We start from the raw sequence: 24,620 nt of genomic DNA on the forward strand, positions 1-24,620 counted from the left end.
GGCACATGAAATTGTTCACTGTGAATGAATATTGCCGAATTTGAAATCCAAACTCCCCTTTCCACTCCCTCCTGGCCTTCTAACCAAACACACAGAGGTCACTACATATAATGCAAATAAAGACATCCTAGCACAGAACCCTGTAAGTGGCTTTCCAGGTAATAAGAATAGCTGAATACTGCAGGCACAGGTGTTGCTTATGGTTCTAAGTTAAGAACATCACTAAGGTTTGGCTCACTCAATGCTTTATACAAACACTGTCCGTTAGCTTTGTCTTCCTTCCACTGAGGCAGCAATACTCTACAATTTTCTACTGTGACCCATAATACCTTAAAGCCATCTTATTTCATATCTTATCAGTGCTACAGTATTTTGTTTTAACATATTCCTAGAAGACTCTATGAGTGAAGATGTAAGTTTTAGGACCTGAACTTGGCAATCTTTAGCAAGAAGCTTAAGATATCTGGGCCCCAGATAACTTACTTATGAAAAAATGATAAGTGTAGGCTCGTGAGAAGCCTGTAATAATTAAATACAATTTCACTTATTGAACAGCAATGTAAACTTTAAAAGGACTAGAATGTGTAAACTACTAACAACTACCATCTATTGAGCATCTACCATATATAAAACACTAAGTGAGATGCATTTCATACATTATCTCAACCAGCAATGGTGCTATTAGGCCCATTTAAAGAAACTGAGGCTCAAAAAAGTTAGGTGACTTTGCAGTAAGCAACAACCAAATGAGGATTTGAACTCGGGACTATGTGGGCCTCGAACTCAAGAATTAATGCTCTTGCCTCCTCCATCAAATTATAAGTTCCTTGAGAGCAGGACCTGTGTTCTATTTATCTCTGTATTCCTGTAAAGTAGCCTGTATGAAACAAGTAATCAATAAACACAGACTGAATGAACACACAGAATTATAATCACAGTCCTGGTTGGTGCAGGAAAGAAACAAGGAACAACTGACATTCCCAAGTGGGTCCTACAGACACCCCTTCCTTTGTGATGCAAACTGTCAGCCAATTACTTGAAAACTGGAGCTCAAAGAAAATGCTCACAAGGTCATCACACAAGAGTTTGTGTTTCAAAGATCTAGAGAGTTGTTTTTTGCAATGTGATGAGTCAAATCCATGTATGGAGTTGTAGCCAACACAAGAGCTATATTAAATCCTTCTCTTTAATGCTGACAAGTAACTAGATAATTCAGACCTCATTGAGAAAATCTTGAAAGGTTAAATTTGTCTAACCAGCTAGGGCCAAAAGGAATTCTGTGGTGAAGCCCTAGAAATGATCAAAAGTAGATCTCCTTAACCCTAAGATAGCAATAACCCTTCTTCCCTAACCAATGATAAGAGTATTCTCTCCTGAAAAAAGCCTGAAAAGCTTTGCAGTCCTGGACATTTACTGCTGCAGGAATTCACTACTACAAGTGGACTGTGATCACAGATAAAACCAACTTTTCATTCCTGTCCTAGCTTTAATACATAATCTCAAATGTCCTTCTAAATTGCCTTGAAGTTCAAACATGACCTAAAAATCATGGTTTTTCCACTGATGCTGCTGACCTATAAGTGAGGGCTGATCACGGCTACCATTCTGTAATCTCCTGCTAACAAATCAAACTAATTTAACTGAACTAGAAATCATTTTATTTGCATGAATTTTCTTTATCTAAGATTGAGTATATGAGAATGTTGAACAAATGAGAAATGCAATTCAGGTACAATCAGTAAACAACGTTTATAAAACTGAGTTCTCTTCCTGTGTCACAAGAAACTATACTAGAATACTCAAGATCCATCTGTATTTCCCTAAAGTTTAAGTGAGATCTTGAAGTTAAATAAAAAGCTAAAAGGGTAAATATTTTCAACAAAATTGAAAAAAATTTACAAGTTGGGAGCTTCAGGGGCACCTGGATGGCTCAGTCAGTTAAGCATCTGCCTTCCGCTCAGGTCATAATCTTAGGATCCGGAGATGGAGTCCTGCATCAGACTCCCTGCTTGGCAGGGAGTCTGCTTCTCTCCCACCCCTGCTTGTTCTCTCTCTTTTTCTCTCTCTAATAAATGAATAAATCTTAAAAAAAAAAGAAAAAAAAAAGTTGGGAGCTTCAGTATCTATTACTCTAACTACACCTACTATTTTTAAATAAAGCATTTTTTTCCTGTTGGCATAAACTGCTTGTATTCCTTACAGATTGTATTTTATCTTCACACTAATAACATGCAAGAAGCGTCCATACTTCCAGTAGCATCCGTCCCCAATAAATAAATGGAAGAAAGAAACCATTTCTCATTGCTTCTATCACCCTGTCAAAATGCCTGGTGAGGGACGCCTGGATGGCTCAGTTGGTTAAGCAGCTGCCTTCGGCTCAGGTCATGATCCCAGCGTCCTGCTTCTCTCTCTGCCTCTGCCTGCCATTCTGTCTGCCTGTGCTTGCTCTCTCCCCCTCTCTCTGATAAATAAATAAAATCTTTAAAAAAAAAAAAGCCTGGCGAATGGGGACTTTCAAATAAAAATTTTGAGATAATAAAGTTTAAAACTTCATTTTATAGAATGCAAAATTACTGTCTAGGAATAGTTTAATATAATTGCCGTACTTTTAATAAAAGTAACCTTTGATATTTCAGAACTTAGATATTATCATTTCTACCTATTATTAATAGTGAACTTAAAAAGCAAGAACTCTAGTACAAATAATAGAAATTTTCAAATTTAACAATATACAGATTTAGTGAACTTTATTTAATTTTATGCCTTATTTTGTTTAATTAATGAATATGGGGCTTATTACTAAAGAAGTTTATATGTCATGGACACAATATAACAAATACAACTTTTGATTATAAAATTGAAGATAATTAATAAAAATAATAGCTCATGGGGTGCCTGGGTGGTTCAGTCGGTTGGGCGTCCAACTCCTGGTTTTGGCTCAGGTCATGATCTCAGGGTCCTGGGATCAAGCCCCATGTCAGGCTCTGCGCTCAGCAGGTCTGGTTGAGGATTCTCTCTCTCTCTCCCTTTGTCCCTCCCCTTGATGGTGTTCTCTCAAATAAATAAACAAATAAACCTTTGAGAAATAGCTCATAGACAAACCATAAGAGACTCTTAACTATAGAGAACAAACTGAAGGTTGATAGAGGGAGGTGGCTGGGGGATGGGCTAGATGGATGATGGGTTTTAAGGAGGGCACTTGTTTTGATGAGCACTGGGTGTTATATATAAGTAATGAATCACTAAATGCTATTCCTGAAACCAGTAATACACTATATGATAACTAGCTATAATTTAAATTAAAACTTGAAACAAAATGAACGAATCAATGAATGAATGAATCAATGAATGAAAGACATTACTTGAAAAAAAAAATAAACCTTGTATTAGGTGACATCTTTCCTTAAAAAAAAAAAAAAAGCCCACCCTGCAAAAAGCCCATATTTCCTGATTTGTATGTGACATGCACTGTTCCAAATGTTTTACATGCATTCATTTGTTTAAGCTTCACAAGTCTACAAGGTGGTACTGTTATCTTCCCTGTATTATAGATGAGGAAACAGCATTTAGAAGTAATTTGCCCAAGATCCCACAGCTAATAAACAGTATAGATAGGTTTAATCCCAGGCTTGAGTTTGTGCTTTTGACAAATAAAGCTATAATACATTCAGGGGAAGGGGTCAGGATAGTAGTTATTTGTAGGAATTTAATGTATAATTAAGATGGGATTTCTAAGTTAATGAAGGGAATTCAAAAAGTGATATCGGAGCAAATTGTTAACCATCTGGGAAAAACTTAAAGTTAGATATCTAATTCATGCCTTATCCTAAAGTAAATTCTATTTAGTTAAAAAAAATATATAAATAATTTTTGATGAAAATACAGGTGAATATTTCCAGTCTTGGGCTACTTATGACATAAAAACCAGATCCCCTAAAGAAGAAAGCTGTCTAACCAAAAAATTAAATACAAATGTACTGGGAGAGTTATACATGAATATAAAGTTAAAAGGCAAATTAATAAACCAGGAAAATGTTTGAGATATATATGATAAAGGTATATTATCCTTAAAACAACATCGAACACACCACCAGAAAAATATGCAGATGGAAATACAAAGAAATAAGGACAAAAATGAACTAAAAAGAAGCAATAAGCATATGGAAAGATGTTTAGCCCCATTAGTAATCAAATAAATGACCACTACTAGAGTTTAATATTAGGAACAAGATTCTTGGGGTAGACTCCCTATGTTTAAATTCTATCTCCCTCATTTAATAATTATGTGACATTGGGTGCCTGGGTGGATCAGTTAAGTGTCGAACTCCTGATTTTGGCTCAGGTCATGATCTCAGGGTTATGAGATCGAGCTCCAAATCAGGCTCCACACTGGGCAGGAAGGCTGCTTAGGATTCTCTCTCTCCTTTTCCTTCTGCCCCTGCACCTGCTTATTCTCTCTCTCTCTAAAAAGAAATTAATAGTTATGTGATATTGGACAAATTAATAAATCTCAACAAACCTCAGTTTTTTTCTCTGGGAAAACCGAAAGCACAAGATATACTCAATTTGTTGTTATAAGAATTAAATGTATGTGAAATGCTTAGCACAATGCCAAGCATATAAGCAACAAAAAGATGTTAGCTGCTGTGGCAGATACTGTGTAAGCTGACCTGACACCCACTTTCACACTTTTTTTCTTCAATCTCTATTACAAAGTGTGGAAAAGCTAAATAACAAGAACAACACGGTAGTAAAACCTTGCTCTCCCAGATTATTTTATATCTGGAAATCTGCTGGCTAATGTCACAAAAGTAGAAGCCTTCTAGAATGCAATATTTCTTCTTCCAGCCTTGTCTCGCACAAGGAAAATGTCAAGAGAAGTTTAGAAGCTCTGAACTTAAAGGTAGAAAATACAAATACCCCTCTATTTGTTTAAGCTACTATTAGTCATCCAAAGCATCTCTAACTAATACAGATGCCATTACTGTCATTACTATTGCTATTATTTCCATATTTGGAAAGGGTACAGGAAATCAGGCACACTACTCATCCTTACGGAATATAACCCTGCGATATGTGACAAAACCTAATACATGCATATGAGATCCAGAAATTCCACTCTAGGACGTTCTCCTAAGAAAATAATCAGAAAGGGATAAGAGATGTCACACACAGACATTCATTGGATAAACACCCAAGATAGCTGGTAGCCTCAGTATTTGTCAATTTTTTAAAAAATAATTAAGCCTGGAAAGAATGGAGTAAAGTATAGACTGTCAGCCCTGGATATTAGAAATTGGGTGATTTGTGTAGGTAAGTTACCTAACATCTCTGTTATTTGGTTTTCTCATCTGTACAATGACATCCAGCAATCCACATAACAATGCTTCATAATTAACTTGACCAATCTTAAAGCCTAATACACATTACTTTCTGTCAGATCTACAAGTCAGCCAGGCAGCTACACCTTGGTCTGCTTCATACATTCCATCCAGGGCCCAGACTGGAGGGGCAGAATCTACCCAGGGCACATTCCTCTCCTGGTAGGTCAGGGTTGAACAAAGGGGAAGTCACATAACAGCCCCTCTGAAATTTCTGCATATGTCTGTTACATTCCACCAGCCAAAGTAAGTCCGTGGTCAAGGTCAACTAGGGCAGAGAAGTATCCTCCCCTAGAATGGGAGGGAGAAGTACACTGTACTAAAATAAACTAATTTTGGTATTTTATCAAAATTATTTATTATTCAGTTCTTTCCAATAAGGGATGATGTGTTTAGAAGAGTAACAATTTTTATATAACTGTATCAGAAAAAAATTTCAATAGATTAAACATTACCAAAACTTGGCATCTTTGAATAGCATGTTATTACAGTAACATTTAACTGCAATGGTGAATTGTTTGCCACACTTCACAAAGATGAGAATCTCAGTAGGAACTATTTCTGCAAGAATCTGAAAAACTGAGATTATTTTTATGTACTGAACTAGGGAGCTAGGTTAGGAAAATATACAGTTAAAATGAAGCCTAATGATGAGAAAAGAGAAAAAATATTACCTTTGCTGATAAATAGTGCTTGTAGTAGTACAACTGAAACAGCAGAAATGCAGAACTTGCCAAAGTTAAAAGCGCCAAAATCACGTTCTTATTGATTCTGCTCATTAGTCTGCGGTGCTCACTTGGTTGTCTTTTGAGAGTAACCGTGTTCGTTTCATCTTTTTTGGATAAGAAGACACTCTTTTTTTTCTGTAAACAAAAAAGATATTTCTAAAGAAACAAAAACCTACTTTCAATTTTTCACCTCTAATAACCAGCACCACAACAAAGAAAGTTACCTAAAGTTCTACAGAACATTCGTTGATTTGCTAATTTCCTCTCCTAAATAAACAGATACAAGACCAAATATGAAAGAACAAAAATATTTATCATGGCATTCTACAAACAACAACTGCAAATAATAAACATAAATGGGATATCTGTAAAACCTGACCAACAGAGATCTGGGGACTTTACCTAGTTTCTGATTCAGTAGCTATGGTATGGGGCACTTCTGACAAGTGGCCATGCCTTGCTGATGTTGCTGACCACATGAAGAACCACTTCCATAGAAGAAATTGAGAAAACTTCTGGTCAAGAAACTTCCTCTGTATGATAGCTTTTTGTTTTTTGTGATCTAGGATATAGTCAGTCTTGATAAGTATCCCATATATGTTTTCAGTTTTTTGCCAATGTAAATAATGTGCAAAGATAAAAAATTTTACTCTTTCATCTTTGGCTGCATCTGACTATTTAGGATAAGAAATTTAAAACAGTTCTACTTCTTTGAACCTCCTATGCACTATTTGATTTTGGTTAAACATATTATATTTAGTCTTCAAGTGTTCATCTTTATTCCTTTAAATATACTAACATCTCTATAACTTGATGTCTAAACTTTTTATCCTTTGTTCTCCAGCTGAATAAGAAGAGGAAATCAGCAAAGTTGTACTTACCCTCCTGCTTTTTCTCTTCCTTCAATCTGGACTTTTTTAAGTTATTTCTACCATGTTACAGTTCTATCATATTCTGTTACTACAAATCTCACAACTATTTTGCTGTATCTTCCCTGTCAATCCTTTTGCTGAATCATCTCTGTTGATCTACTGAATGGCTGATATTCATCTCCTTGCAGTTAATCAAAAAACTTACAGATACTATTTACCTTGAGTTCTTACATTGTTCAAATAAACTAGTCAGCTGATAGTTGGACTGAGATGATACTTTCTTTCCCCTGATGACTTGTAGGCTTTGTACCACTGTTTTATAATGCTAAATATTCCCTTCATGGTATCTGATCCTTCCCCTAGGTCTCCCCTACAGGTAAATTAACCTTTTTAATGGGATGAACAGAGAATGCATTCCTTACCTCTGAAATCCAATTTTTTAAAAACTAGGCCACATAATGATGTTGATGACTGTATAGTTGACACTTGAACAACATGGGTTTGAATTATATGGATCCACTTATACATAGATTTTTTTATAGTACAGTACTATAAATTCATTTTCTCTTCCTTATGGTATTCTTAATAACATTTTCTTCTCTCTAGCTTACCTTATAGTAAAAATACAGTATATAATACATTTGGCATATGTGTTAGCCAACTGTTTATGTTATCAATAAGACTTCTGGTCAATGGTAGGCTATCAGTCGTTTAAGATTTTTAGGGAGTCAAAAGTTAACGCAAAGATTTTCAACTGCATGGGGGGGTGGTCGGTATCCCTAATCCGCACACTGTTCAAGGGTTAATGTACACTGATTTTTCTTTATTACCTGCCTTTTTGATCTGTAGAACTAAGATTTCTTTAGTAGGAAGTTTCTTAAGTTAGACGTTTCAATATTTCCAGAACAAAACTGAGCATTCGTTTCATCTCTTTTCATTCTCATTTCACTTTGTTCAACTTTCAAAAGCCTATTGTCATGCCCCTTACTGACTTTTCAACAGTGTTAATTCTCCCTTTTGCTTCCAAGATGGCCATTTACTTCTCTGATTTCATTTTTCTTCCTTTTCTTTCTTGAGCTCTGCCAGAATATGATTTATCATCTCCTGTTGACTTACTATTTCTCCCTGACCAATAAACCTTGTCTATTATTTTAAAGAAGTGATTGTTTCATTAAATTTGTTAGGCCAATACAGTTTCCTCATGTTTCTCATGTCACTTGTTTTTCTGTTTCTTTTTTCCTTTTTCTCACAGCATTTTTGTGTAGATACTGTGCTTGTTTCCTTTTTATTATTTACCCATGAATGATGTGAACTCTACTAGGATCAGTTATTTGCAAGAGGATTGTGGAAGGAAGAAGCAGGCTTGGTTCTAGACTAAAAGGTAGTCACTGATGTACAAGAAAGCATTTTACGACAGAGTGTTTTGTGCCTGTGTGTGTGAGAGAAAAGAGACAAAGAGAATGTGTCTGAGAACAAATGAGATAAAGTTATTTAGCCATGACTTCTTGCTTCACCAAGAAAGTGTCTTCTGCAAAGACAGTTTATCTCTGTTTTCTCCTTTGCTCTTCCTTTCCAGGCAGTTCATGCAGCCAAACGATCCAAGGAAGCTCTCACTGCCCTCCTATCCATCCTGATCCCACTGTAAACAGATCTCTCTCACGTTGCTCTAAGCTCTGAGATCTCTTCCTACTAGTTCCCTCTTTTAATCTCTTCCTGCTTACATTGGACAACATTTCTCAAATATTTTGGTTTGGGGTTACAGGATTTCTGGTCTCATCAAAGACGTAATCTCTGTGTCTCGTTCTCCTTGTTGTTTCAGGGTAATTTCAGATAGAAGAGGGAACCAATGTCTCTACTCTGCCATCTTAAAAATCAAAAGTCTTGGCTTAGTTTTAAAACAACACAAATGAACTTCCAGAGCCAAAGTCTACATGAAGCAAACATGGTATTATATAAAGTCAACAAACTACTTAAGACAAATGATACCAACACTAATATGAATAATCCATTTGATGTACAGATAATGTACAGAGCAAAAACAAATGAGTAAATCACGATCATGTTGTTTCCTCAAACTATAAAAACTAGCAACACATATAAAATAACATTGATGATGACATCAGTTTTTGCTGTCAGCTAAAATCTGCTAAAATAAAACAAATACTCTGATAAAAGTAACTCACAAGATAATAAGGAGAATATCCTTCACTTTCAATATTTCAGTGCAGTTTCTTGTAGTTATATTAAATAGTGCACCAACATATTGTATACTGATTCCTATGTAATTTTCTAAAGTGGTATTCAGAGTGTGCCATAACTGAGACTCTTCTATGCCTGAATAAACAGAAAGAAAGCATAAAAGGCCTATATATACTACTACAGCATGTTTCTAACCTATAATTAATTCTTAACATAAACCTCCAACACATATAATCAATCACTTAATTCTACTGTTATCAAGATGATATCTAATTAACTTTATTATTTTCTATAAATGCCAAGGCAATTCAATTGTAAAGGAGGAGTATTCAAAACATTCCTTTTGGGGTGCCTGGGTGGCTCAGTGGTTTAAGCCACTGCCTTCGGCTTGGGTCATGATTTCAGGGTCCTAGGATCAAACCCCGCATCAGGCTCTCTGCTCAGCGGGGAGCCTGCTTCCCCGTCTCTCTCTGCCTGCCTCTCTGCCTACTTGTGATCTCTGTCAAATAAATAAATAAAATCTTTAAGAAAAAAAAACCCTCCTTTTTGCTAGCATGATCTCTTTATTAGAAATGTTTACCACTTTAAAATGAAAAATATGATACGTATAAGAGAGGCCAAGGCTTATTGAATGTACCTCTAAAATATCTCTGGCATCAACTTCCTCTTCTCTCTTCACTGTAACTCTAACTTAGACTCTAATTGTATCTAATGTCGCAATTTCAAATGAACCCCCAGTCTCCACTTTCTACCTACCCATAACCTCACTTACACAGTAACAAATCCACCAAGTTGCTGACAGATGAATCAAGATATGCCACGATAACTATTTTTCAATGACTCTCTACCACCTACAAATAAAGTTCTAATTCCAAACGAGAATTCACAATCCGACTGAATACAAGCAAATTCTGTAGGCTTCTCCCACTTCATACACCCTGAAATTTTTGCCCAAGAATCCCTAGAATACATACCACACTTTTCTGCCTCTGCTTTTGCTCATTCCCTCTTGCATGAAATGCTCTCATCCATTTCCATAAACCTAGCTCAACACCTCTTTTCATAACTCTTCTCAAGTAACCCTTGTATAAAGTCTCTCATGCCCTTCTGAGTCAAAATTAATCTCTCCTATCTCTAAATCCCTAGTTTTACCTTCCTTCTTGGGAATATTTACTATTTGATAAGTAAGATAGTTTCCTATTTTCTAAGACTTTAGAGATGAACAGAAGTTCTCAGAAGAACGGTGGTGTTGATGGTGATGGAAGGTGTGATATATCTACAGAACAGCATGGGAAGTTTTTTCCAAAATGTAAACCTCATTCCTTACCACCCCACATCTAGTTTGTGATAGACTCTATTAGAAGCAAATATGGAGGCAATGTAAACGGTGTTATTGCTATGAAGGCATAGGCACAAGTTCCTATGGGAGCACAAGGAGGGGCTTTTACTACCTTCCACTTTGGATCATACTTATTAGTACAGATGAATCATTCCCCTCACCAGCCTAAAACTGACTGAATTAAGAAATAACACATATGCTTAGTATACTAATACTTTGCATAATACTCAAGTACACAAAATTATTTTTAAAAGTTTTTATTTTAAGAAGTTCTCTGTCCTGCAGGAACTTTTATGTTAAAACAAAACATGAAATATGAAAAAGTGATTTTTTATTAGAATTTAAAGACCATACTTTGTTATAATCCTGAAGAAACACTTAAAAATATCATATGGGGAAATATAGCATAGAAGCAAAATAAAAACATTCTTTGTGTATACATTTCTTTTTGTATGTGATATTTTACCTATCATAATAAAAGCTCTGGGGAGGATAAGTAATGTATTTTTTTACTTATACTTAGGGAAACCTTCCTAAAAAAGACAGGATATCATGTCTAATGAAAAAGAGATGAGTATTGTAGAGTTAATAAATTAAAATGAGGGGAAAATAAAGGCAAAAGACAGCAAATGTTTTCAGAAAAATATATAATGCAGAGGCACCTGGGTGGCTCAGTGGGTTAAGTCTCTGCCTTCGGCTCGGGTCATGACCTCAGGGTCCTGGGATAGAGCCCCGCATCAGGCTCTCTGTTCAACAGGGAGCCTGCTTCCCCTCCTCTCTCTCTGCCTGTCTCTCTGCCTACTTGTGATCTCTGTCTGTCAAATAAATAAAATCTTTAAAAAAAAAAAAAAGAAAAATATATAATGCAGACACTAAGGGACTAAGGGGAGTTAGGAGGTTTAAGTAACTCAAGGTTCTTCAAGATCTAATGCAAATATGAGAAGGTTAATGTAAGTATGGTATAGTATAGCAAAGTATGTGGCTCAGATGACAAGGAAGCTTGTCATCCCTAGTGCCATAACCTGAGAATGGGCAATAAAAGGATTGGGTAGATCTGCTTCCCAACGGACTTTTAATGGGTTATGGGTGTCAGAGCTATCAATCCTCTGTCTTTGGGTCTGGGGTACCCAGAGCCCAAAACTGGCCATCTCCAGCCAAGAATAAACACCTTCTTATATCCTTTATTATCATTTTCACTATGTGTCAAGACATGAAACAGTTTGGAAAAAATGGGTGGTAGATCAAAGCCACACACAAATGTGAAGGGAAATACAAAGGATGGGAAATTCAAGACAAATGCTCGGGCTCTCTCTATAGCCACAAGCAGTATTTCGTGTTCTTTCAGCTTCCCATTTGCCCATTTTACATTATTTGTTTTTTTGCAGGTAATGGCAATGAAAGACTCTGACACCTGGCTTACCCGACATCCCATGAACACCACCACCACCACTCCTTTGAGAATCATTTGCGTAAGGATCTGTCTGAAAGAATGTCTAAGTGCCTGGTTTTTTTATTCCTGCCTTCTGGATCATTTCTCTTGACATGAGAGGCCCTCCAACAAGAAATGTCGGCCTTGACACTTAATTTAGGTTCACAGATGATGTGTGTTAGCCTGTTCCCCTCAATGCTGCTAGGTCGCAACTTACTTAGGGACATGAGGGAAAGGAGAGAGAGGCATTGTTGGTATGAATCAGAAAGAACTGAAATTCAAATATGGCTTGCCCTGCAAAATAAAACAGACTAACCCACAGAGAAGAGAACAGTGTAATTAGGCAAAGGCACAATTAGAGAGCTGAGGCAGAATTTTAGAAAGCTCAAAGAGAAAATGCTTCTGCAAATGTATTCAAGGTAAGACATGAAAAAAAAAAATCAACATTTCCAGCTGCTATAAGTAAAAAAAGGCCCAGTAGTAGTAGATGCTACTCATCTTCCCTAAATACTGCCAGTCTTTCTTGCTGTTCATTTCCTTTTCTTTCACAGCTAACTTCTTAATAGTTATCAGTAGCCTGGGAGTTAGGTTAGACTGCACAGAGTTAAGAATTCTCTTTATCTGCTTACTACTCATTTACTTCTTAACCTTTTGCAATATAACCTCTAATTCAACATGCTGACACGTGGGATTAAAAAAAATAGTCGATCTGATACTCTAGAAAAATTGCAAATATATAGTGACTTTTTTTTTTTAAAAAGATTTTATTTATTTACTTGAGAGAGAGACAGTGAGAGAGAGCATGAATGAGGAGAAGGTCAGAGAGAGAAGCAGACTCCCCATGGAGCTGGGAGTCCGATGCGGGACTCGATCCCGGGACTCCAGGATCATGACCTGAGCCGAAGGCAGTCGTCCAACCAACTGAGCCACCCAGGCGTCCCTATAGTGACTCTTTTCTAAATGACTAGGGAATGATAAGGTTCTGCAAAGAGTGTCTGAAATGAAAAACCTAGATAAAAAAAGTCTAGCTGAGGGGTGCCTGGATGGCTCAGTGAGTTAAAGCCTCTGCCTTTGGCTCAGATCATGATCCCAGGGTCCTGGGATCAAGCCCTGCATAGGGCTCTTTGTTCAGCAGGGAGCCTGCCCCCCACCCCCGCCCCCGCTATGCCTGCCTCTCTGCCTTCTTGTGATCTCTGTCAAATAAATAAATAAAATCTTTTTTTTTTTTTTAAGACTTTTATTTATTTATTTGACAGACAGAGAACACAAGTAGGCAGAGAGGCAGGCAGAGAGAGAGGAGGAAGCAGGCTCCCCGCTGAGCAGAGAGCCCCATGCGGGGCTCGATCCCAGGATCCTGGGATCATGACCTGAGTCGAAGGCAGAGGCTTTAACCCACTGAGCCACCCAGGTGCCCCAAATAAATAAAATCTTAAAAAAAAAAAAAAAAGACTAGCTGAGAAAGGAAGTGAAGATAGGAGGGGATATTACAAGGGCAAAGTAAAAAGGTGAAGGAAATGGTGTTAATATGCCTACGATTCTCTGCTGGATATAAAATCCAGATGGATGTTCTCTTTACATTCTCTTGCTTTTTTTTTTTTTTTTTTTTTAAAGATTTTTATTTATTTGACAGAGAAAGAGAGAGAGATAACAAGCAGGCAGAGGGGCAGGCAGAGAGAGAGAGGGGGAAGCAGGCTCCTCGTTGAGCAGAGGGCCTGATGTGGGGCTCGATCCCAGGACCCTGAGATATGACCTGAGCTGAAGGCAGAGGCTTAACCCACTGAGCCACTCAGGCACCCCTTCTCTTGCTCTTAATCATTTTATTAGGGATACTTCCCTAATCTACTGGCTAATTATGACTTATAAATATTCTAGCTGACTGCTGGCTATTTCTTCTCGAACATACCACTACCACCTAAAGCGAATCACTGTCCACCTTCACACTAGATTTCCTCCACAACTTGACCATCTATTTTATTAACAGTATCCCTATATTCTCAATTACTTATGTTCAAAACAAAATAGTTTTTGCGGTTGTAACTCTTCATCTAATGAGTCAACAAACTGTGTATCCTTCTCAGTACCTCTAAAAGCTATCATTTCTTTTCCATTTGCATATAGTTAGCCTCGTTTAAAGGCCTTATTACCTCTGTCTAGATAGAAAGCCTCCTCAAAATACCCATCTTAGGGATCAAAGTCAAATTATTTCTAGCATACCTCTTTATGTCACTTCCACTGCTTTAAGACCTTCTATGGCTTATTCTGTACTATTCTTTTATACGAATCTGCTGATACAGTGCCATCTCACCTGGGTGCCTTCACCTATGCTATTGCTTCTATCTACAATGCTTTCTCCTCCCCACCCCCCTGCCCCTCTCACTGTCTACTGAGTAGTTAAGAGTAGAGGCTCAAACACAGACTGCTCTCTTCAAATCCTGCTCTGACACTTGCAACCCGTAGGACTTTGGGAAGGTTACTTAACATCTTTGTGCCCTTGTCTTCAGAGTGCATCTATAAATTGTACTTGACGCAAAAGGCTCTTCTGAGGATTGAACACATCAATTCATGTAAAGCACTGAACAGCATCTAGAACATCAGAGTGTACGGTAATGCCAGCAATAATTAATAATAGTCATCTTAAAGCTCTACTAATAATTTCCTTTGCTCACACAATTAAAGTCCTCCTCTCTCATATTCCCACACCACTGTATATCTGTACTATTTTTAGTACAGATTTAGTCTTAAATTACAGTCCCTTGAGACAGGAGGCTATCATTCATGTTTTTTATCCCATGGTTTTCTTCTGTGTTTCAAACTCTTCCACAATAGAATCTAAGCACAAACACAGATTTTAAAAGCAACCTTTTACAGAAGAGAAGAGTTCTGTGTGGCCAGGAGAGTACAAGAGAATGAGATGAGAGATGAATGCAAGCAGGTGCAGGTGAAGAGTGACAGCCAGAGTTTACGACAGAGGTCAGTTTGCCGTGCTACCTCGTTCATTCATCCTTCCATTAACTTCACAGATATTGCTGAACCCGATGTACTAGACACCGGGCAAGCTGCTAGCAGTTCCCTGTCACAAGACTATGTATCACATAGACAAAAGATTATGGTTATTTCAAAGGCAGTGGAAACTTGAGAAACCAAGGAATTTTTTTTTTCGACCCAACCATTATTTATATAGGCTATTCCTTGAGGTCATTTAGAGTTACTTTAGTTAGCGTACACTCCAGAGTAATAACAGTGGTTGTCTTTGGGTTGGGTGGAGTGAAGGTATTTTTTTCTGTTTATCCTATGTGAACATCAATTGATTTTCAAATATTAAAATTTTTTTTAACTTTTAAAAGTTTCCTTTCATTTTGTGTCAATTAACAAGTACTCATTGACTACAGCTTACATGTTATAAGCTTTAATTATGTTAATCTCTTCCCATTTTTTGAGAAAAAAACTTGTTAAACCAAGTTATTTTTAATTGAGTCTTCCCCTCAAGAATGCAAGTACTTGGGGCACCTGGGTGGCTCAGTGGGTTAAAGCCTCTGCCTTTGGCTCAGGTCATGATCCCAGGGTCCTGGGATTGAGCCCCACATCAGGCTCTTTGCTCAACAGGGAGCCTGCTTCCACCTCTCTCTGTCTGCCTCTCTGCCTACTTGTGATCGCTGTCTGTCAAATAAATAGATAAAATCTTAAAAAAAAAAAAAAAAGAATGCAAGTACTTGATTGGTTGGTTAACATGTGGATACTGAGCTTAGTAAAATTATATAACTAACAGAATCAAACACAGGGCTCAGAATGTATTCAGTACTTAAAACAATATATAAAAACTTACTGATTTAGAATCTACATTTTACACAAATCAAAACCACAGTAAGATACCACCTCACACCAGTCAGAATGGCTACAATTAACAAGTCAGAAAATGACAGATGATGGAGAGGATGAGGAGAAAGGGGAACCCTCCTACACTGTTGGTGGGAATGCAAGCTGGTATAGTCACTCTGGAAAACAGCATGGAGGTTCCTCAAAAAGTTGAAAATAGAGCTGCTCTACGACCCAGCAATCACACTACTGGGTATTTACCCTAAAGATACAAACGTAGTGGTCTGAAGGGGCACGTGCACCCGAATGTTTATAGCAGCAATGTCCACAACAGCTAACTATAGAAAGAACCTAGATGTTCATCAACAGATGAATGGATAAAGAAGATAAAGAAGATGTGATTGATATATATATACACACACACATATATATTTATACATATACATATGTACATATATATTTATTTTTATATATTTATTATTTTATACTATTTTATAATATTATTTATTTATATGCATATATATGTGTGTATATATACATATATATATGGTTACTATGCAGCCATCAAAAAGAAAAACAAAATCTTGCCACTTGCAATGATGTGGATGGAACTAGAGAGTATCATGCTAAGTGAAATAAATCAGAGAATTATCATATGATCTCTCTGATATGAGGAATTTGAGAGGCAGGGCAGGGGGTTGTGTGGGAAGGGAGGGAAAAAATTAAAATAGATGGGACCGTGGAGGGAGACAAACCATAAGAGACTCTTAATCTCAGGAAACAAACTGAGGGTTGCTGGAGGGGCGGGGGTGGGAGGGATGGAATGACTGGGAGACGGGATGTTGAGGAGGGTATGTGCTACGGTGAGCACTGTGAATTGTGCAAGACTGATGATTCACAGACCTGTACCCCTAAAGCAAATAATACATTATATGTTAATTTTTAAAAAAAAGGAATCTACATTTTAACAAGATCCTCAGGCGATTCCTATGTATGATTAAATCTGAAAAGCACTGACCTAGAAGCTAAGACCCTTACAAACAGGAATAATAGGAACAATATCACATCTGCCTTGTTCATCAGTACTTCCTTAGGACCCAGCAGTGCCTGAAACACATAAATATTTGTTGAATAAATATGTAAATGATATTACTTCTGAGTAGACAATTAGAAAGACAGTGGAGATTATATTTATTTATTTTCTGCCAGAGTTCCTAGAAAAGGGTGCTTAGTATTTGCTGCAATACTGTCAAATTATTTTAATAAAATGTTGGCCTAAATACAAAGGCTACGTGTAATCTTTTCTAAAACGAGTCCTTGCTCATTGCTCTGAGAGCCGTGTGTCTCCTTCAGTCATTTTTCTAGCCTCCCATCTTTTTTTTATTATGTTACATTAGTCACCAAACAGTACATCATTAGGTTTTGATGTAGTGTTCTATGATTCATTGTTTGCATATAACATCCAGTGCTCCACGCAATCCATGCGCTCTTAATACCCATCACCAGGATCACCCATCCCCCACCACCCTCCCTTCTAAAACCCTCAGTTTGTTTCCTGGAGTCTGTAGTCTCTCATGGTTCATCTCCCACTTCGATTTCTCCTCCTTCATTTTTCCCTTCTTCTAATGTCCTCCATGCTATTCCTTATGCTCCACAAATAAATGAAACCAAATGAAAACTGACTTTGTTTGATTTATTTCACTCAGCATAATCTCTCCCAGTCCCATCCATGTTGATGCAAAAGTTGGGGATTCATCCCTTCTGGTGGCTGTGTAATATTCCACTGTGTATATGGACCATATCTCCTTTGTCCATTTGTCTGCTGAAAGGCATCTTGGCTCTTTCCACATTTTTCCAGCCTCCTACCTATGGGCACATCCTCTAGTTACTCTAGAATCTATCCCTCAAAGCAAATATTTCAAGATTTTTAACTGCAACCTCTGAGAGAAAACTTACTTTTTAAGTTCCAGTCTATGAGCTCCATCTGCCTGTATTTCCACCTCTATTTCCTACACCTCAGATTCAGTATGTTCAAAAGTAACAATTCTATTCTCCATCAACCATCTCCCTCCCCTATTTCAGAGAGGTTGCTCTCCATTCTTAGACTCAAGTTTTATAGGTCTTAGAGGAGAGAGACCACCTTGTCCAACAATATCATCTTACAGAGACCAGGTTCTAGAAGAATTAAATGACAGCCCAAGAGGCTAATTATTGGCAATATCCAGATACAATCCGAATCACCATACTGCCAAAACATCATTACATGCTGGATTTCTGATAAAATGCTCATTTTTGTCAACGACACTTAAATTCAGTTTTTCAAAACCCAAGTTCTAAATATCATGTAGATCCAAGAAATCAAGTCCTGTATATTGCTGACATGTCTCTTGTTCCTTTTTCTTCCTTTTCAGACATACTGCACTTTCTTTCCACTCGGGGTTCCTTTGATATCCAGTGCCATCCTTCCCAAGTCCTCTATGTCCTTGAAACCTACCACCAGAAACGGACTCTAAAATATGAAAGCCTCAGGGCTCCTGGGTCTCTCAATCAGCTAAACACCCAACTCTTGGTTTGGGCTCAAGTCATGATCTCAGCTCATGAGATCAAGCCCCGAGCACCTCCACTGGCTCCACCTCAGTGCAGAGTACGCTTTGGATTGTTTCCCTCCCCTATGACCCTCCCCCATCCTCTAAAATAAAATATATAAATAAGTAAAATATGAATGCCTCTTCTTGCCTTTTCTATTTTTATCCAAGGTGTTCAACCGAGATGGTTCCTGATGATTCAAACCCTCAAGCCCTATCCATCCCCAGAGTATCCCAATCTTTTCTACAAGGCTTCTCTCTTTTCCCAATCTCTCTCTCTTTTTTTTTTTTTAAGATTTTATTTATTTATTTGTCAGAGAGAGAGCCCAAGAAGACAGAGTGACATTCAGAGGCAGAGGCAGAGAGAGAGAAGCAGGCTCCCCCCTGAACAAGGGGCCTGATGTGGGGCTCGATCCCCAAACCCTGGGATCATAACCTGAGCAAAGGCAGCAGCCCAACCAAATAAGCCACCCAGGACCCTTCTTTCCCAATTTTTTTTTTTTAAGATTTTATTTGTTTGTCAGAGAGAGAGAAAGCGCACAAGTAGTCAGAGTGGCAGACAGAGACGGAGAGTGAAGTAGGCTCCCTGCCGAGCAAGGAGCCAGGTGCAGAACTTGATCCCAGGATCCTGGGATCAGGACCTGAGCAGAAGGCAGCGGCTTAACCGACTGAGCCACACAGGTGTCCCTCTTTTCCCAATTCTTAATGCAATGCTCCATCACTCATTTTGAGCCATGTTCATAGGCTGTTCATCTGTTCATAGGCTGATCTTTATTCTCTGGAAATCTGCTATCTTCAAAGGTAGAAAGAATCTGGTATCATGAAGGTCCTCTTTTACATCTGAGAAAACCAAGGCCCTGAGAAAAGTGACTTGCCTCATGTTACCTGAGAAATTGATGGTGATGAATTCTGAACACAGTTCTCACTCCTATTCAAAGCTTCTAACAACCACCTCTACGCATACCCAGTCTTTCCCGACATCCCCCAACTGACAGTGCAAACAAAAGGCAGACATCAAAGCCATATGAAATTTTAGCATGGCTAGCAACGTCCATCTGTTATGAGGCACAAAAAGGGGTTGCTTCAGTAAATAGTCCTCCAAATGAACTAAAAGTTGAACCCACGGGGAAAGCATCAGAATGAGCGATGGTTAATTAAATTATCCCTCACTATACATCTGTTGTAGTTCTCCACTGCCCGAAGAACCGAACACTCAACAGAGCATCAAGGTCCTTCCCGGTGGAGACCCAACGTCAGCTGCCGGCGCATTCCTAGCCTTCACTTCTCTACGTAGACCCATTCCTCCAGCCATTATGCTAATATGCACGCGGTGATGCCCAAACCCGGTCGTTCCTTCCATGATTTTGCACGCTTGCACACACTGGTCCTACAATATGCAGTGCTCTCCACCCTCCCACCCCCCACCCTGGTGCCTGTCCTCTCGCACATCCTGAGATGGCTCTCACGACCCTGCTCAAACATCACTACCCCAAGCAAAGTCCTATGAGGGTCTCGATCGCCCTCCAAAACTGAACTTGTCCCAGGATGCGGATTTTACTTGCTGACACAAGCAGGAGCGTGGGAAGGACCGCCCCAGTGGTGAACTGACTCACTGAGTGCCCTCACGCCCCGCCGCCCGCAGCGCACTCAGCCTCTGGCCCGCCTCGGTCCTGGGGGGTGTGGGGGCGGAGGAAGTAGGTGCCCAGAATGCTGGGGGATGCCCGGTGAGGGGACCCGAGAGCCACCGGAGATGCCTGTCTGAAGGTACCCTCTCATCCCCCGCAACCAAAAGGAACCTTCTACCCCTTACCTCACCCAAGAGAGGCGGCAACTCCGCTTTACGGCAATCACAGCAACTGCTGCAAAAGGTGCCGTCAAGTGCAGAGCCGCGGTGGTTCTGGTTGCTGTCGGGGACGATCACGTTTAACTGACTGGGACCCCTACGTGGCCGGGCGTCCGGCCGCTTCTTCCCCGTCCGAAATTTACGGATCCCTGCGGATTTCCTAGCTTTCCAAAGTCCTTTCGTCGCTTGCCGACGTAACAACTGCAGTACCGCACTGAGGCGACAGGAGATTTCAGGAAGGGGAGCGAGAATTGGAGAGGCGCCACCTGAACCGTGTTTCTTAAAGAGTGTGAATTTAAAATATGGGATAAAATATGGGATGCCTGTGAAAAACGTGAATGTCAGATAAACCACGAATAGTTTTTTAGTGCGTGTGCCACGCAGAGAGATTCAGAATAACTCCCTGAATTCTGTTTAGGGTACACCCATCAGATGGGGGGGGGGGGGCGGGGAACGGATGATGTAGAGGGAATTAGCAGCTGCATTTAATATTGCTTGTGAGGTTGAGGTGCATGACATCCAAGCTCCAGAGGACCATTTTACCCCGATTTTCGTCTGGAAATAAACACGCATACAGTTCCGGCCCTGGCTTTTTGGATCTACAGTGTCATCCAAAGGATTGTTAAGCATCGGATATGTATCCATTTTGACGTGAATATTGAAAACTATAAAGCACTAAATACTGTAATTTTAAGTTGTTTCTACAAAAATTACTATCAGGCCATAGTAAAGACTAAAAATACTCCTTTTGTATATTTGAGCTTTCTAAACTTTGTTTTTTGGGAACAGTATATAATGAAACATTTCCTGTTATGTTTTTCCTTCTAGAAACTTTCTGTGTACATACAAGCTTATTTGGTAGAAGTCCTCTTATGACTTAGAACTAGTTCTATAGACTTAGAAGTAGTACTTGGTAGATCAATCAAAAAACGTAACACCCAAAGGAAGGAAGTTACCAAGGATTAACGGGATCATTGGGACAGGGGTGCTAACTTGACACACCTAAGATGAGAAAATTTGAGCACCAAAATGAATAACTTACTGATTGAAACATTAGATACATAAAAATTCTTGACTTCATAATAATTCGTTAAAAATGAAACACACTAGTCATGATTGAAGGTTGCCAGGGCATCCAATCACTATTCTAAGACTTGATCAAGAGAAAAACATCAAGCATTTATCCTTTCTTGCATGAACTGCATTTCAGAGTAGCCAACATGCTGATGAGAACTCTAGCTAGCAAGTGAGTGACAGAACAATTGCCATGTTGCTACTCCTGATGAGATAACGCAAGATAAAACATTCATCAATAGATGTTAAAATTAAGCTAAAATGTTGGTGGGAAACTTTAAAACATTTTTGTAATCTTCTTCATAGGAAACTTATTGTAGGTGGATTAGTCTAGCACCCCCTGAACCCACTCCACTGATTAATGATTGAGTCTGGGATAACCAGGCGTGAATTTCATGATGTGATGCCACCCAGGCACCCCTCAAAATGTCTCATGGTTGCTTTCTTCAAATCAGGATCCAGACAAGGTCTATACACTGCCTTTGGTTATAGGTCTCTAAGTTTCTGATTTTGTAGTATTTTCCTCCCTCCCTCTTTAAATTCCATTGATCATTTATCTTGTAGAATATTGCACATTCTGGGGCATTTATCTTGTAGAATATTGTACATTCTGAATTTAGCTAAATTTTGAGGGGTGCCTGGGTGGCTCAATTGCTTGAGTGTCTGATTTAGACTCAAGTCATGATCTCAGGGTGGTGGGATTGAGCCCCTCATCTGTCTCAATGCTCAGTGTGGAGTCAGCTTGAGATTTGCCCTCTCTCTCTGTCCCTTCCCCACAAGCTCAAGCTCACGCTTGCTCTCTCTAAAAAAAAAAAAAAGGAAATTTTGAGACAAAATTTTAATATGGACTGAGCCATTAGAGGATATTAAGGAAGTGCTGTAATTTGTTCAGAATGTCAACAATGTGGCTGTGTTTAAAAGAACAAAAGAATAGATCATTATTGATGCATATTGCAATGCTTATGGTGAAATTTTTTTTTAAAACTTTGAAAAAAGACATAAACATGGTAAGATATTAATAAAATACTAATATTTAATACAATATTAATAACGGATATATCTGTGATGAGCATAGAGATGTTATCAACAATAGCCTCTATCTACTTCTCTGTATATTTGAAAATTGTCTGGACGCCTGGGTGGCTCAGTGGCTTAAGCCACTGCCTTCGGCTCAGGTCATGATCTGAGAGCCCTGGGATCGAGTCTCCTTGCTCAGCAGGGAGCCTGCTTCTCTCTCTGCCTCTGCCTGCCTCTCTGCCTGCTTGTGTGCTCGCTCGCTTTCTCTTTCTAACAAATAAATAAAACTTTTTTTAATTGTCATAGTAAAAATTAAGGAAAAGGAAAAATTATGAGGTTCATAGAAAAGTTTTCAAAGGCATAACAAATCTTGTTCCATGTAAACCTAAAAAAAAAAAAGGCAATTAAAGAAGAGGACTACACTGGATATCTTTTGAGTCAAGATCTTTTAAAATACAAGCCAACTGATTCGAGCATCTGTTTCTCCTATATAAATCACAGACATAGTGCATCACCTATTATTTCTACCTTTTTAAAGTGGTCCAAGGACTTACAGAAACCAGCGAAGGAATCAACTCAGAGCCCTAGTTTTGTTTTGTTTTTGCAATCCTCCCCTATCATTTAGAATTATCTTGGACACAACTATCTTATCAGCAACTTTTTTTTTTTAAGCTCGTTAACATTTCCCTCAACTCTCATAATTTTTCATACTCATATTTTATTAATTTATGTAATAAGTTGCATCATTACAACAATGACTGCCACTAGCATAAACATGTTTGGGAACAAACAGCTAACAGGAGGTAAATGTGTAACTCAACTAGTGTTGAGAAGCAGTACTTCTCCAGCATACCAGAAGGGAGCTGAGCTGTAAGCCTCCAGCTGTCAGTATGCTTTAACTTGGTCGGCCAATCCAAGTGGACAAAGGGTATGAGAATGGGTAAAAACAGCCTCTATTATAGGCAAAGAAATGTTTTAAAAAATAATTAAAAAAAATTATTTTAGAGTGAGCGTGTGAGCAAAGGGAGGGGCAGAGGAGGAGGGAGAGAATCTCAGACTCCCCCATTGACCCTGAAATCATGCCTGGAGCCAAAATCAAGAGTTGGACACAACTGAGTCTCCCAGGCACCCCGAAGATCCATCTTCTAAAAATTACTCGAATGTGGGATTACAAACACATCCTGGCCTGCCCAAATATTGTGGGTCCTAAGGCAAGAGTACAAATGGAATCTAATCCCAACATCTTTTAAGTGTCCAGGTAAAGAACTATCAAATATTATGTATCTTTCTACCTTGGCAAATATTCCTTCCCAAGGAACAGAAATCTAGGATCAAATTTGGAATTCCTATATACTACATAAAGCGCAGCACGAGAGCTAGGACTGCTTGTTCTTCCCACAAGGCTGTGAGTCTGCATGCTTTTACCCGTTTCAGCTTACCACAAGTGTCCTGGTATGCATGCATGTGGATACCTGTCTGCACACCCAAGTTCCATCCACAGTACTCATGAGCTGCCACTTCTCAAGAGTAAGGGTATATACACCTGTAGCACAGTCTGTTCTCAGGATTTGAGAGAGGCCTGCATCTGTTCTGGGATCAAGTTTTGGGCTGGTCAGGCAGGGAATTCTGGGGCTCTGGCTATCTGTGCATAGTGGGTAGAAGAATACAAACTACCAGGGGAGTACAATCCCTTGGTTCCTTCCATTTTTCATTCCGTGAAGAGAAGCACAGCCAGTGTGAGGATTGGGGCAGGGACCCCACTTGCCCAGGTCTAAGTACACACCACCCCCCCATGGTGTCATACTATATAAACTGTTAGACTTGCCTTTTCCATTTCCTATCATGAATACCTTTCCATCAGCAGCATATTCTGTAAAAGGTGTGTAGTGTTTCTTGCAAGCATCACATTCTAATCATTCTGGTGACCTTGTGCAAAAGAGGCAGAAACATACTACTACTAGTACCATCAGTATAAATGTAAAATGGTGTTTAGTAAAGGAAACACTTGACACTAAGTAGTGTTCAAATTCCTTAGCCTTCATTCCAGAGATTCAGACAGGCACACTTTTTTTTTTTTTTAGATTATTTATTTGATAGAGCATAATTAGGCGGAGCAGCAAGCAGGTAGAGAGAGAGGGAGAAGTAGGCTCCCATAGGGCAAGGAGTCTGACATGGGGCTCAATCCCAGGGCCCCTGGATCATGACCTGAGCCAAAGGCAGATGCTCAACTGACTGAGCCACCCAGATGCCCAGACAGGACTGGTATTCATGGAAAGAACTCTAACTGAGGAAACAAACTCCCCCATAATAGTCTACATATTCATAACATTTATTGGGGAA

The 24,620-nt window shown here is 38.9% G+C and overlaps 1 protein-coding gene across 5 annotated transcripts in view; it reads right to left on the minus strand.

Moving 5' to 3' along the window:
* Window positions 1-20,204, minus strand: part of FKTN (fukutin) — a 72,333-nt gene extending 52,129 nt beyond the window's left edge. For all 5 annotated transcript variants that reach the window (XR_009346339.1, XR_009346340.1, XM_059141973.1 and 2 more), the window contains exons 1-2: window positions 20,157-20,204; window positions 6,056-6,244 (exon numbers count right to left, since the gene is read on the minus strand). Coding sequence is in view for 3 of the 5 variants with exons in the window: in XM_059141973.1 (XP_058997956.1) it covers window positions 6,056-6,160 (105 nt within the window). In the remaining 2 variants the exon portion in view is untranslated. The remainder of the gene's footprint in view (window positions 1-6,055; window positions 6,245-20,156) is intronic.
* Between the last annotated feature and the right edge of the window lie 4,416 nt (window positions 20,205-24,620).

Source organism: Mustela lutreola, chromosome 12 (assembly GCF_030435805.1).
Source record: "Mustela lutreola isolate mMusLut2 chromosome 12, mMusLut2.pri, whole genome shotgun sequence".
NCBI lineage: Eukaryota > Metazoa > Chordata > Mammalia > Carnivora > Mustelidae > Mustela > Mustela lutreola.